The sequence below is a fragment of the Lepisma saccharinum genome, unplaced genomic scaffold, assembly GCF_977018435.1.
Source record: "Lepisma saccharinum unplaced genomic scaffold, izLepSacc3.1 HAP1_SCAFFOLD_644, whole genome shotgun sequence".
NCBI lineage: Eukaryota > Metazoa > Arthropoda > Insecta > Zygentoma > Lepismatidae > Lepisma > Lepisma saccharinum.
In genome coordinates this window covers 120330-136840 of record NW_028143315.1, presented here as the reverse complement: position 1 = coordinate 136840, position 16511 = coordinate 120330, and the positions used below count along the sequence as shown (strand labels likewise).

The 16511-nt window shown below is 34.9% G+C and overlaps 1 protein-coding gene across 1 annotated transcript; it reads left to right on the top strand.

Moving 5' to 3' along the window:
- Nucleotides 1-6411: 6411 nt before the first annotated feature.
- Nucleotides 6412-15812, top strand: LOC145983099 (V-type proton ATPase 16 kDa proteolipid subunit c; the record flags this gene model as incomplete). Its single annotated transcript, XM_083116370.1, has 2 exons — nt 6412-6601; nt 13483-15812. Coding segments are annotated over 2 exons (395 nt in total), but the record flags the coding sequence as incomplete, so codon positions are not given.
- Between the last annotated feature and the right edge of the window lie 699 nt (nt 15813-16511).

Below are 16511 nucleotides of genomic sequence, written 5' to 3'. Positions count from 1 at the left end.
AAACTATCCAAATATTTAGTTGAAAGACTTGCTATAATTAAACAACAAACACCATTCAGTGTTAAAAATGCATATGAAGTGAAACAGAAACTAAAAAATATTGTTTGGAATAATGAGTATCGTATTGCAAGTTTTGATGTTGAAAATTTATATCCAAGTGTCCCAATAGAAAGTGCCACAGATGCATTACACAGATGGCTTATTGAGATGAAGGTTAACCCAGTAGAATCATGGGAAATGGTTCGATGGTTTACTGTATGTGCAAATTACAATTACTTTATATTTGATGGCAAAATCTATCAGCAAAGTAATGGTCTATCAATGGGAAACCCAGTATCCGGAATCATCTCCAGCATTTTCCGTCATTACATAGAATCTCCAATTGTTAATGCAATAGGTGCGGATATCAAACTCTACATCAGATATGTAGATGATGTGCTAATTATTGCTAAAAATGATAACACCATCATGGACGTATTTAAATTGTTAAATGAATCACATCGTCGCATAAAATTCACTTGTGAACCCATGAATAACAATGTAATTTCTTTCCTTGATCTGCAAATTAAGACAACTGACTCAACAATTCAAACATCAGTCCATAGAAAAAAATTAGCGGGTGAAAAATACATCCATGCCAATTCAGAACATTCACGTATAACAATGGATAACATATTTTTAAATTTTTTCCTGAGAGCACAAAGACTATGTTCTAATAATGAGGATATCAAAAATGAAGAAGAAAGGCTTTTTAATATAGCAAAAGAAAATGGCTTTCACACTAACAGAATAAACCAAATCAAAAAACAAGTAGCAAGAAAACTAAAGGAAAAGAGAAATACAGACAAAGATGAAAAATCTGTGGAAAAGAAATTTGTGTGCATTCCATTCCACAAGGGATTCTCACATAAAATTGCAAAAATTTTCAGAAGTTTTGATTTCAAAATTGTTTTTAAATCACCAAGAAGTTTGGAATGTACATTTAATGAATTCAAAATGAGAAACTCTCTACCAGATGCGGAAACCACAGGAATATATAATATAAGTTGTTCATGTTCAAAGGATTATGTGGGACAAACAGCAAGGAAAATGGCAATAAGATGGCACGAACACGATTTGGACATTATAAATCTAAACCCAAGAACAGGTTTGTCAACTCATATCATCGAAGAGAAACATTTGATTAAAAAGAGAAGGGTTTTAAAAAGATTAACGGGAAACACAGAGTTGAATGTCTGGGAAGCTTCGTTCATTGCAGAAGAACACTGGAATAAATTAAATAATGAAAATGGTAATGTAGATCCAGTATGGAGTTTTCTTTTTCACAAATGGAGTAAGCCACCATCTTTGAAATTTAATGTAACAGAAAACATCAAGAGACTGTGTGAAAACAATGATGAATTTGAATTACCTGATGATATTTGGGATTCATAATTTAAAAAATCTCAAATAAAAATACAACAGACTGCTTTTTTTTTTTTCACAGTTAAGTTGCTATATTACAACAATGTAACATTGACAACGTCCATTATATAACGGATTCTTTTTGTTTAAAAATTACTAACCATTGTTATAACTGTATCTTTAGTCAAAATGAAAATAAATGTCTGATGAAAGGAGCGTGTGTTCTCCTGAAACGTCACAAAGAAAAACTGTTTTCTTATGCTTGTAATAACCAGGGGCGGCGCCAGAAATTTTCCAGCGGGTGGGCAGAAGCTGTATATTCATAAATTAGGGTGGGCAGTATAAATATAAGACCTTATACGAGTTTTACATGCACTCATGTCCCCCCATCCAACATATACAGGGTTTCCTAAAACAACTTCAACAACGGTTGGATGCTGGTAGATATAAGAAAACAAGGAACCTTTCCTCATACACGTAACCTCGAAAGTGCTTAGTTTCTGATCTATGAGCGCTGAAAATCTAAGCTGTATGTATGCAACCCAACTCACCAAACGATCGCTCTGATATAATTTCCAGGGACGCGTAGCAAGGTTGCCACCTGAATTGAAAACAACAACTTGGGAGTCTTATCTGGCAAAATACAAAATAATAATTATACTTGCGATATTGTAAGCATAGGTGTGCGCCGACTAATTTAATTTGGGATGCCTTAAGGGAAGTTTCAGTTACCTATTTGGACAAGGCTAGCCTTATGGTCGTAACTTCATGTTCCTGTAACAGAAACTATTAGGTATATAAACATGAAATTTTAACATTATAGAATGAGTATTTGTTATCACTTTAGCACATTTCACTATCACTGTGTCGATATTTTAATTGAAAGTAAACAACTAAAATGATAAATACAAGACTATATTTCTACAGGTACTATCAGCTAAATTACTCTCACGAAATACATCTGTAGATTCAGTTCTACCATGTTTTATAATGCACATTACTTCATAAAATATATTGCTGCACCTGGTCACTCGATAGTTAAGGTCATGTGTTATATATCATATAAAAACGTAGAATTCAGATGCATGCAATATCTGAAAATTGATTCACTTGTCATTGAAAGATAAGGGAAAGAGAGCATTCATGAAAGTCTTTGAACATGAAAGTCTTATTGGAGATGTTGGAAGGTTGCATTAATGAACAAATCGGTCCTCGGGAGAAGAATAAGTAGGGGCCGATATGTGAAGGGGCTCTGCGATTTATAAAGAAAAAAATAATTTCTTTACTACGTGATTACTGATTACTATAGTAAAGAAATACACATTGTTTTGTGGAGAAAGAGAAAACCAGAGAAATCGAGCTGGTCATTTCAAATTAAACGAAATTCCATACTTTCTTGCCACGCATATTATTTTAATGGTAGGTCAACATTATTATTATTATTATTTTTTTTTTTTGAGAAGACAATTTGAGTAGCCAGGTACCATTGGCACCTCCGTGCGCACATCTATGGCTGAAAGAAGTATTTACAGCATTTACAAACTGGCCAAGACAAAGAATTTCCAATAAATGCGGACTGAAATTCAAGACTCTTCATTCTAAAATGTCCCCATCGTGTTTCGAGTGTCTTGTAGTACCAATAATCGTGAATCGCAAGATTCACGTAGTTGATGAAATCGACGAACTGAGAAATGCAAACATAATGTGTTCGCCACGTTGTTTAACACGCATACTGTTATTTAGTTATTTCTAAATGGCTAATCGAGTTCCTCACATAATACGGTGGTAAACCACTTAGTGAAAAGAATGAATAGTAAAACCTCTTGCAATAAAATGCAAAACATCGTTTAAACATTAATTAATTCGCACATTAAAATTAATACATAATAACTAATATCAATCTGACCTGAATAAAGGTGTCACTACATCATGTGTGCATTCTGAGCACCCAATACAGCTCAGCGTTTGACATAAGTATGGATAATGTCTTACTAGCAAAATTTAAAGAAAAACAAGAACCCGGGTATAAATCAAATTCTTAGTTTATTCTGCTTTATATTTACCTAGGCTAAAGAAGGACATTTTTGCAAAATATCACCGAAAAGTCATAAATAAATAAATAACATTCTATGTATTATGTTATGATGCACAAAGTTATAATATTTCGTCCCTATTCTACATAAGTTAACCACAAGAAAAATCACATGACTACAGAACTGATAGGCAAAATGAATCTGTAAGAATATTTTTTGCTTCCCTGATCCTTGGGATCAAGGGGTCCCGCGTTCAATAATTGGTGGAGGCACATAGTGGTTCGGACTCCACTTTAAAGTGTAGGTCCAGTCCCGATTAGTCTATCTGCGCATAAAGTAGACTTAAAACAACAACTCATGTAAGAAGATTTCTAAATACGGTTGCTAACTCATTATCAAGTTTTGAAGGATGCAGATTGGCCTGAAGTGCCAACGCAACCAAAAATTTTAATTCGTTTTGTGATTGCTTCTTATTAGTAGAACGAATATGGGCCTCCCCGATGGCGCTGTGGTAGCGTCGTCGGGATCAAGGGGTCCCGCGTTCAATAACTGGTGGAGGCACATAGTGGTTCGGACTCCACTTTAAAGTGTAGGTCCAGTTCCGATTAGTCTATCTGCGCATAAAGTAGACTTAAAACAACAACTCATGTAAGAAGATTTCTAAATACGGTTGCTAACTCATTATCAAGTTTTGAAGGATGCAGATTGGCCTGAAGTGCCAACGCAACCAAAAATTTTAATTCATTTTGTGATTGCTTCTTATTAGTAGAACGAATATGTTCCTCCCCGATGGCGCAGTGGTAGCGTCGTCGGGATCAAGGGGTCCCGCGTTCAATAACTGGTGGAGGCACATAGTGGTTCGGACTCCACTTTAAAGTGTAGGTCCAGTCCCGATTAGCCTTACTGTGCATAAAGTGGACTTAAAACACCAAATCTAATGTAATCCAAGTATAACGAATATAAAATTGTTATATTTTTTTATTTTGATAAGATATCGAAATGAGATGACAGGTATATAAAATTGTGATGATGAAAGGGGCGTATCAAATTATCTCTGTCTTAGTATTTCAATATAGACCTAACTAAACAACTTTGTGTGATGCTGGAGGAAGCAACGCGAATAAGAGGTTTTTATTTGTTTAACAGATTACCTTAATCATACCCAGGTCGGAAGCCCGGAGTTGAAAACATCAAGCAACTCCACTCCAACCCTTCTACACTCAGTTTCAGTTATAACTTTTTGACCAAGTTATGGCAGACAGTTAATTATATTTCTAAATTTTTGCCACATTTCAAGTATCTATTTCTTTTCATTATGTGGCACATTTTGAAAGCAGGAGCTGCAGCCCTCAGGCCCATAATCCTGTTCTAATCTTGATCATATTCTGCACAATTTTGCGCCTCTCATAAAGCCTCCTAAGCGTACTGGCTGCTTAAGCATACGAGTGGGCATTAGATCACAGTTTTTGTTTCAAAATCTTTGCAAATTCTTTTCGCTTTCCAATGATAAAGTTAAGGAAGTTGAAAGAAAAGCTTAAATTAATTCCATTCAACTTCTATTATTTACTCTAACTTTCGTAAACTATTCACTAAATCAGTGTTTCGGAAAAGGACAACAAAGCTCTTTATTGAATGGTAATATGTGAACTTGTCTGTAATATAGATAATATTCACAAGTATAATATACATGGAGTGATCATCATAATAAACTTATTTATTGAAACATTCGCATTTTCCCAAGTGTATATATTTATTGAATTTGATTGGGTGGGCAATCGGGTGGGCACAGCCATTTTTGGGTGGGCAATTGCCCACCCGTGCCCACCCCTGTCGCCATCCCTGGTAATAACCGTAAACTACAAGAAAATAATTCTATAATGCAAGCAATGCGTACATACAAGAAAAACTAATGTTGTAGTAGTGGCATATATTGTTCTAGTCAAGATACAGTATTGCTTTTATGTTCAATAGAAGTGTGAAGTCCACTTTATGCACAGATAGGCTAATTGGGACTGGACCTACAGTTTATAGTGGGATTCAATCAACTGTCCACCTCAAACCAAGTACCCCTTGATTGCAAGGTGATAATGTTACTGCTATGCCATTGAAGAGACTAGTTCACAAATATAAAAAAAGTTCTGCCAGCTCTTAGATGTCGATGGTAATTGCATCAGAATGACATCAGTGTCAGTTGGTCTTGTGTGTCCTGATAGGCAATAAACTACATTAAGAAATTAATTTTGCATTGCAGCTGTGACAAGCAAAGCAAAATATGTTGGTCTGTGATTTCATAACAGAAAGAATTAATTTTATGCTTTAACTTTGGTCATGGAAAATATTAATAACACTGGCCCAGTGGAGAACAGTTTGCTAGTCATAGTTATATAACAGAAAGAACCTTCAGTTAAGAGCCAGCCTATTTGAATTGCTAATACAGAATATAACACCTCTCCTCAAATTGAAATTATGCACCTTTAAACTGTGTGTGATTAATTTTTTCTTTAATTATATCATATTTTTTTTTTTTTTTTTTTTACTTTTCACAAGTCATAATACCCAACTGGTGCAATATTCTCTATTATTGTGGCTGAACTGTAATATATTGTTCTGGTATACAACAAGCAGTAATAATAGCAACATCTTGATCATCAAATGGCTCAGTTTTGAAGGTCATTGGCTGGTAACACTTTTACAAAATCCATATTTGCCACTGGTGTATAACAAAATTCTAGTGTGAGTTTTGCATGACAAGAAATGTGCTTGCATGCTTTTTATACCATTCATGAAGTTCTTATATCTAAATAAACTTGTGTAATGGTGTATGTAAGCAAAATTACATGCTTGATATGAAATTACTTCTTGTTTTACCTTTGCATATAATGCTCTTGATAATAGAACCACAATTTACCATTAATTCTAATTTATTTTTATAAATAAATTTGAGGATTTATCATATTTTTTCCTTTTCTTTCAGCACTTGGTGCAGCATATGGAACAGCCAAATCAGGAACTGGCATTGCCGCCATGTCGGTGATGAGGCCAGAGTTGATTATGAAATCCATCATTCCTGTAGTTATGGCTGGTATCATTGCTATTTATGGTTTGGTAGTAGCGGTTTTGATAGCTGGTCAATTGGAAGAACCATCAGGTTACAGCTTGTATAAGTGAGTAATGCATCATTTTTAGTAGAAATATTTGACTTTGAATATGCCAAATATCAGTGACTATTCCTACATGCTCATTGTCTATGAAAAGTAACTTATTTGGGTGGGGATATGTACAGGTCCTGGATAGGAAATAGGACTATGGAAACTAAATTCCAATTCATAGTACCATCATTAAAGTTGTCGTAACTAGGGCTTGATGTGCAGTAAAGTTCATGTACATTATTGTTTCATAGTCGGAGGTGGGACAAGTGATGTCTCGTGGTAACCAAAACTGGAGGGGGAATAGGTTACAAATTCTGCCAAATGGTGTCACTTTAGATGACAAATTTTAAATTTATTTAATGGCCAAGGTAATGAGAAATTGTGATATGAATGTTTATTGAATATCATGTTTCATAAGTTTTTGCTTATTAAGTCATACAGATATCACTAAGAAGAAATTGAATGCTAGCAGATTTAGTTGTAGAATTTTCTAACAGAAGGAAAGAAATTGAGAAGGGAAGTTGCCAGAAAATTTTGCCAACATTTCTGTAGTTTTCAGTAACATGGATCTACATGATGTAGACTATATTATTGTAATTCAAATGTATTTTCCACTGGACACGTAAAACTAAAAACAGTACATGTGTGTGATCACTTGGCAAGCAACAAGATTGTGTAATTTTTTCAGTCACAGACACTATTTTTTTCTCTTTAAAATGTTTATTCTTGCTTTAAGCTTATACATGAATAAAGCTATGGAATACCAAATGAACATTTTTGCCTTGTTAACATCTTGCTTCTGAGAAGTCTGAATTGTTTACAGTTTTCTGGGAAAAGATTAGGCTAGAAGTTTAAATTGGGCACCACTAAACAGTTTGCAGTTCCATACTTATTTTCCCTACCTGCCTCGTCAAGAGAATTTTCTGAGACATGTAAAGAGAGTGCATTGTAGGTGGCACAGTGGCGTGCAAGCTTCACGATTCTTGTGGAAAAAAATACTAATTATCTGCAACCAACGAAGTGTTTGTAATTTAGACAACCTGAAAATATATATATAGATATTAGTGTAATGTTCACTTGTGGCTGCACATGGCAGTGGGGCATCTGTACTGTCCTTATGAGCACCCACCTCTGGTCAGTAAGGTAATTGAGAAAGGACTAGTTATTTCAAGAGATGTGGTGGCGTAGTTTGTAGAGTATCGGCTATGCAGGAGACCTGGAGTGGGTGATCTAATTTTCCATTCTTGTCCCTGCATGAAGTGACTCGGGGGTTCAGTAAGCTGCAAGTGAGTAAGTTACCTTGGGGATAAAGGTTGTAGGAGAGTGATGCTAATCACATCACCTCCGAATATGGCTGGGATTTAGAATGTATGGGGCACATCCATCATGTATGTTAATGGCACAGTACAGTGTACATGGGGAACTTCACCATTTACCTTGGTTATTTCATCTGTTTAGGAACATACAGAAGTTTCAATGTTAAAATAGAAAGATGCAAATGCAGTTCGTTAGCCTTTTTTTTTTTTAAGTGGTAACTAATAAACTGTGGATATTGGTATATGAACTGATTGGTACCCATGGAACATATCACAATTATATTTTTTATAGTAATCATGATAAAGCCTTTCGTTTTATGTGAAATGAAATTTAATGTAAATATCCATTAATGGCTTGTACCTTAGGGCTACTGGTACTGCTGATTATGTACTAATAATGGCAAAACAATTGGTGTTTGCAATTCAAAAAAAACTTATTATTACTACACTGTAAATCAAAATGTAGGACACAGATTATTTGTAGTAAATAATACACATTACTAGAATATGTTAGCAAGTAATATAAAATTGACACATTTTCAGTAAAATAATAGTGTTTGTTAGTGATTTCTTAAATACAAAATTCCCAAACTTGTAATCAATACACCTGTTCCTGAACGTGATTAGTTTTGTGGCAAATTTTCCTCAAAATTTCATGTTTAGTCAAAATATACTTATGAAACTCGCAAACTCTTTGAAATTATCTTGAACTAGTGTAAAAAGTACACTATGAAAGTACTCTCAGCATTTGCATTATGACCTGGAATGGCAAACAAATATTCAGCAATTAACACAACTTGAAGCAATATGAAACATAAAGTCCTTAAAATAACTTGAAATGGTTCCAGCAGTTTTATTTGTGGTCGTTTTTAGTTCAATGACTTTGTTCCATGTACCTACCCCTTGCTTTACAATGAAAATATTGAATAAGAATGTGAAACACCTTTTAGGATTCACACTTACTCCAACGGTATAAACCCCAAAGCAAGAAATTTCTCTTAGGCATCAACAGAATGTGGCCCCAAAATTTTGGCGATTAATACTCTTCGGTCTTTATTCTAGCACATCACACTTTTTGCAGTGTCTGAATCAAAATCAATTTCACTGTTGAGTTTGAGAGTGCAGTCCATAGACTTGTAACTTGCATGATGTTTACCTATAATTTCTTTTTACTCGACTGAAACACTTGTTTTCTAAATCAAAATTATGTAACCTCAAAACGTTTTCATTTCTCTGGAACGTGAATTTTTAAAATTTTTATTTATACACATGGAGGGATGGTATACTTAAATTTCAATGCAGTACAAGTATTGTGTGTCAAAAGCTTGTTCCTTAGGGAGACCCATTTGAACTTTTAAAACATTAGGATATATACAAATAAAACATCAAATGGGAACTACTTGTTGCCATGTGTTGCTGTTAGTGGTTTAGCTGCAGATTTTATCATTTGTGATGGAGGCATTTGAGGCACAGCAACCATGACTCAATTCAAAAACCTTAAATACTATACCATGTACTACTGTTAATTTGAAATGCCTTACTTGGAAGGTTATATACAGCTTCACGCTGGGAGAATCTAGGCACCATTGTTTCAAAGGCAACAGCACTGACAGACAGTTCAACACAGGTTAAAACCGTGGAAGCGAAGAATCAGTCTCCTGGGTGAACTTGAGTTTTTTCGCTGAAATTTCTATGCAGTCATTGCTAGTATTTCTCATTCCACTGTGTAGCCAAGATGCAGCAGTCTTCCTTCCACAAAGAACATAGCATGTAACTGGTATGAAAGCTGCTTTGGATTATTCTACACCAAAGTTAATACACTGTATGTCACTTGCAAAATCAAAAACAGATTTTGTAAGACACTTTATAAACTTTGGTATGAGGAAAACTGGTTGCATTTGTAGGATATATTCATTGATTGCTATTTATACATACATACAATAGTTCTTTAATATTGCATAATACAATTTAAGTTATTTTTAATATGAACTAATTGTGTTATTGTAGGCTCTCAACAGAATTTTCTATTTACCTCTGGATCATTGTTAGGCCACGATGATTCACTGAAGAATTTTTATGTAAAATTTACATTTTCTTCTACTGTACTGGATTCAAAATTTCACTTATGCACGGTCCTGACACCTCTTCCCTCCTGCCAGAAAACTTCAACTCTTATGCTAAATAGTTGATACAAGTTCAAAATCTCCTACATAAAAAAAGTTCCAGCAGTTGAGGGTTAAGACATGTGCATAGCTGCTGTTAATTGTAGGCAATATCTGTAACTTCACAGTAGGATTAGGGAGAAATTGTAAAAGATACATAAAAATGCAGTTGGAAGTTTGGTTGAAGACAGACGTAACATTTATTAAGAGATCATTACTAAAATCAAAGCGATCTTGAAATTCTATTTTTTTTTCTTTCGTCAAACCCTTGAACCAATCAGCTTGGTCTTGTTGCTATGGTGAGGAGAAATTCTTGTGGTATTATTGCCAAACTTATGCCTGACAGCAAAAGTTTTTGAAACAGATGGCAAAGGCATCCCCAACAAGGCCAAGCCATGGATAAGCCTAATGGTCGCTGCAGGGAGCAAATGAATGTGTGCGAGATTCTCTCTCCATGAACTGTGAGCGAAGGGTGCATGTTGACAGCAAAAATTAGCCGTGCGGTCTAAGGCATAATGGTTTGGGCTCTGGCACTCATGCAGGTTCGAGTCTCCTGGGGAAAGCAGCAACTTTTCTTTCGATTTTTTGACGTGTATGAGACCGGTGGCCATCCAACATCGTGACAAAATTGGGGAGCTATGATTGAGTAGCATAACCCGATTGTGGAAACCTTCAAGGACGACTGGGGGTTCGTCATGCTGACCCCACGTTACCGCGTAACTTGTTGGCTGATCTCCAACCTTGGGGGAGTGAGTAAGATCAGGTGGGAGTGAGGCTGGCAATCAGTCAGTAAGTAGGTCCGGTCCCTCAATGGGCTGTTGCGCCATGGGTTTTTAAGTAATTTTTATTTGTATTCTCATTCCAGTGATGCAAATAAAAAAAAATATGAAAGAAAGAGAAGATATAATTAAACGAAGACCGAAAAAATCTGATTTTTTAAAAACTCAAAACTTCACAAATGAAGCATACCCCCTCGAAATTGAAGGAGGGTGAGGGGATGCGGTGACAGAGGAGCACCCGCCACCACTTCCCCTTTGCCTCTCACTCATTGACTATCATACACATTCACTTATTTCAACTTTACCTTAGGTTATTAGTTGTCTTTGAGTTGATAAGATGATTTGATATTTTCTCTCCCTCACATAAGAATTAATTTTTTGCAGTAGAAATGTGATTTGATTTGAGCATGTTCCTTTTCAGGGTTGCGACGTGTCTAGAAAACAGGGAAATGTCAGGGAATTTTGCAGATTTAATTTGCAGTCTGTAATTTAAGTGTATTTTAGTCTGCAAGAGAAAGAGTTGCAAAATGAACAAGCAGTTCACTTCCACTTCTGGATTCGGTTTTTGTGATTCCACTTTGAAAAAAGATTCAGTTTAGAAACTTGTTTCTTTTGTTCTTATGATTCTCAGTCTTGTGCAAAATTACGGTTCCTTCAAATTACTGTAATAAATTTTCACTTTTATAATATGTACTATAAAACTTGCAGTCCAAATATCTGATTGATACCTAAGGTACATTGACAATATAATCATAATTATCGGAAAGGTTGGTAAAGTGAGGTTATAGTCTTTTATTTTATAGATCTTAATCTTGTTGGCATTTCCTATAGAATTCCTATATGCAACAAAATTTCTCCAGATGCTGTGTACTTAAATGTAAGCAAATAAGCAGCATTTTCCACGACACTATAAATCTGCCAGAAAGTGAAAAATTGTGTATGGTTTCTGAACTTTTTCTGTTTGTATAATGTGGAGATCTGATATGGTGAAATAATGTACCTCTGTTACCTTAGCCTGAAGGATAGATGCACGTGATTGTAGCACCCAATAATTTTGATGCCGATCGTAATTCTAGATTTTACTCTTCGAATTTTCACATGTTCTTGTGTGTAGAATGAAATTTGCTAAAAAAAAAAAAAAAAAAAGGTTATGAAAGTAAAAAAAATATTTATACTAATTAATGGATTATATATTTAATTGAAAAGCAAAAATCGTGATGATAAACATGTCTGGAAAAATTTCATTTTTGGACTGGAAATTTGAGGAAATTTCATAATCAAAAACCCATAGCAACCCTGCTTTTCAAAGTCAGTGAATAGCACTCATGTGCCAGTTTCATTATTTTTAGATAAGTTCATGTTTTTAAAATAATTAACCAATGAAAACACTTTTCCAAACTCCAATGTTAATTAACATTGGCTCAGTGGACATATGTCCAGAAATTTCATAAGTGTATATCTCTCTCCCTATTCATTTTGTCCACTGAGAAAGGCAGTGAATGAGTTATTGAAGTTTGCTTCAATCCCTATTCCAGTCCATATGCCATGCATTCAGCTTTTAAGGTACTTACTAGCAAGGCAAGGTCATGCCCATCCACCAGAGCTACAAAGAAAAGGAAATTAGAAGATTCTAAGATGTGTATTTTTGTTTGATTTCATCACACTAGATTTTGAATTTCCTCTCTCCTGTAATGTGTTGAGTGAAATAAATTAGAATTTTTCATTATGTTAACTAGAATATTTAAAAAATTACATTCTTGCTATAAAGCCAGAGAAATTTTGACAAATAATGGGTAAAAACTACCCCACCTTTGCAGTGTTAAATATCAGGTAAATTTTTGGTCTGATATGAATATCCTATCAATCCTCTAAAACATTTTTTTTATTCATCTGTCCATTTGCACAAGTTGGAACAAAATCCATTGAAGTAGGTCTTGAAGCTTTCCTATTCAACAAATCTATTGCTTATTCAGGGCCATAATTAATAACAGGTGCGGCAGTGAAATGGGCGATTTTGCAACCCTGGAAATAGCAAGTTACGTAAGGAATCAGAAAACGGGAGTGGTGCCATCTGGACAACAAAACTTTGCCATTGACACTGATATCGGTGTTCAGTCAAAATGGCACCGTGAACCGGTGAACAACGCAGTTTTGCTGTAAAGGCGTTTACAAAACCAACGACAGCTACGTCGCCGTGCAGAGTTTTTGTCACACGCCCTTACGGCAAAACCGCGTTGTTCACGGGTTCACGACACCATTTCGACTGAACACCGATATCAGTGTCAATGGCAAAGTTTTGTTGTCCAGGTGGCACCACTCCCGTTTTCTGATTCCTTACGTAACTTGCTATTTCCAGGGTTGCAAAATCGCCCGTTTCACTGCCGCACCTGTTATTTCATTGATGAAAGCGGTTACGCGTTCTAGCAAATATTTGTAGCATTAAATATTGTGATAGTCCTTCTATACCTCAAACACCTTAAGAATCTTGTGGACCATAAGACCAATAAGATATCAGTTATCTAGATTAGCCTAATTGGGAAATTGCTTCGAACATATCAGATACTAGCAGAGAAAGGCACTAATGTATAACATTTGTGTTCTGTTTAGGATATTACATGGATTCTTCTCTTGCATTTCAGAGGATTCATTCATCTTGGAGCAGGTCTTGCTGTCGGTTTGAGTGGTTTAGCTGCCGGTTTTGCCATTGGCATAGTTGGTGATGCGGGCGTTCGAGGCACAGCCCAACAACCACGTCTCTTTGTAGGCATGATCTTGATCCTTATCTTTGCTGAAGTGTTGGGTCTATACGGTCTTATTGTTGCTATCTACTTGTATACCAAATAAACTGTAGTGTGAGTGAATCAGTTTCCACTTTACAAGATGTCCCTTCATTATTGAAAAGGAATAAGATTGTCAGATATGCTGATGGTGATATTGAAGATAACTTAATTTCCATCAGTGTAGTAGTTAAGATTGGCAGAAATTTTAAAATTTGTTTGAAGTTAAAAAAAAAAAGCACAATTATCAGGTTAATGTACCAAATATTGTATTCCAGACAAGAAGTGTGTTGGTTGAAAGTGAGTGTGATGTTTTATGATTATTTAATGTCTGTGTGAACATATCAAAGCATGTTGTATTCTGATCAAAATTTCAACTGATGAGTTCCTGTAGTTTTGATAATTGTTTTTGCTTAATATATATATATATTTTTAAAAGGTATTAAGCAGCTTTGTGTACATTATTATTAGTATAACAGTTTTGTTTGCCCACTAAGTGGGTGGAAACTTTCAGGCAACACATTTCTGTTAGAGAATAATCATGATCCCGAATGAGAACCAAGTAGAACCAGTGCTGACACATTTCACTTGCTGCAGACGAATTCCATTGAGTGTCATGTACTGTGGTTGTAGCTTCATTTTTTTTATTTTTTTTTGAATGAGTGTGGGCTTGGCATTTGAGTGAATGTGTAAAAAAATAGAGCTGATCGTAGGTCAATAAAAGACTTGTTACTATGGTTACATAAAGAGTAAATTTTGTGATGCGTTAGATGGTAGGATTCTAGGCACCATTTCACTGTGAGAATGACCTGAGTGTTGATCTCTTTGTACATTCCATTTCCTGTAACTTTGGTGTAATTGGAAGATAAAAAAGAAAAAAAAGCCATGTTATCTGTTAATTTGTCTACCTAGCTTGCATACATACTTTTGGAGCACTTTAAACATGTAATAGCCATTGAGATTGAATATTTAGTAACAGTAAGTGTGAACAAACAAAATAAAAAAAAAATAAAAGGAAAGTTGGAGATTGTGCTTTTGTAGATCAAGAATTTTGTCATAAAGTACGTATTACAACTAGGCAACAATTAACTGTGTTCACTAATATATATAATCTTCTCCCATTGACCTAATATCAGATTTTAGAACCTTTATTGTGATTTCTGAAGGTTTTCGTGTTTGCTCAGTTAATCTGTAATGTAAGGAAGGTAGTTTGCATTTGACAATTACATCTTGATCACAATATTACATGTCTTCTACAGTGCAGAATCACTGGATTGTCAGAAACATAATTGTCGACACTTTATTCAATGTTTTGTCTTCTGAATTCACGGAGCAGGTTTCAACTTGGATGATGTTGTAGACTGCCTTGGATGTGTATCCCATAGTATCGCCTTTGGTTGCAATGTTGAAGAATGTTAAGTTCCATTGTGTGAATATTGTATAAAAGTACTTGAACTCGCATTGATATGTTATTCATCATAATGTATTCATAGGATGTTTGTTGTTGGTGTACGAATGAAATGGTAAAATAAAGTATATAAAGTTAACACTGCAGTTTAATATAAAACACCTATATATTCTGCAGTTGAAACTTTGGTGTGTGCCATGTGTTGTGGTAAATACACTAATTGTATATAGTTACATATACTCTCGTTGAATCCAAGAAATGTAACTTTATCCGGGTGTGTTATGATTTATATACTCTAGCCTACACTTCTGAACGAGAATTAAAACAGTCAAAAGTAAGTGGTTACAGGTGATTATGTACATAAGCTAGTTAAAGTTGTGTTCAGTTTTTGAACAATACATTAGATCTTTACAAGAAAAGTATTCTATTGGGTAGTAACAATAGAAGAATTCAGTTAGTTTCCTCCAATTTTGTTCAAATATGTGCATTTCCAAACTGACCCTTGGATGTGGTGCTTGTTTTTCAATGCAGAATGAAGGAAGTTGATGTAAGTATATTACAAATAACCCAGTATTACTTTTTGAATCATCATCATCAATCTAAGGATATTAAGTCGGTTAAAATATTCATCCATAGCCACGAACGTAAGTGTTTGAAATGTTCTATGAATCCAATATAATTTTGGAAGAGTTTCAACTTGGTGGTTAATCCAAGTCTAGTAATTAAAATAGTGCTATGATTGTAAAATGTGTAATATATTTAAAAATAAAATGTATAATATGCATTTTCAAGAGTTTTATTAATCTTGTTTTGAGAAGTACGAAAAATCTTGATATAAATTATTTGCTGAAATTTAGAATTAAAAAAAAATATTTCCAACTTCATTCCCATGTGTAGAAATGGGAACTTTTTAACAGTTTTGCATGAAAGTTGACTAGTATTAAACTAATATAAAAAAAGTGAAAGTGCTCGCATGTGCTTTGCACCACACCATGAAGGCGTATAGGGGGTGTGGAGTTAGAGCCCCACATTTTCTTGACAGCCGAAGGTGGGAGTGATGTGCTCAGCACCATACCCCTGGCTGCCTTTACCCCCCCTCCCCCCAGAGTTTCCTGCAGGTACCCACTTTATAAGATGCTGGGTGGGTGCCTTAAAGGTCCATTTTTATTTTTAATAATGGTGGTAGTTAATCTTCAAAAAGGTGAAGTAGTAGTGATAAATAGGTGCATTAGTTTTCCTCGAGGGTATACAAAAACTTCTCCCATTACAGTCTGACACTTCTGGTTGTAATGATTTTATCAATAGCGGCTTCTGCTTATTCGCACATGTACACCCTAATAAATCTGTAATGCAATTAATTTTTATTAAACTTTCTCACTGGACACTATCTCCTTCAAAACATCAAACTTTCCCACACTCAATCGGCTTCTCTTTACCAGCACCTGCCGCTTAGATACTTTCGCTTTGCAAAAGTTGCAGTGTG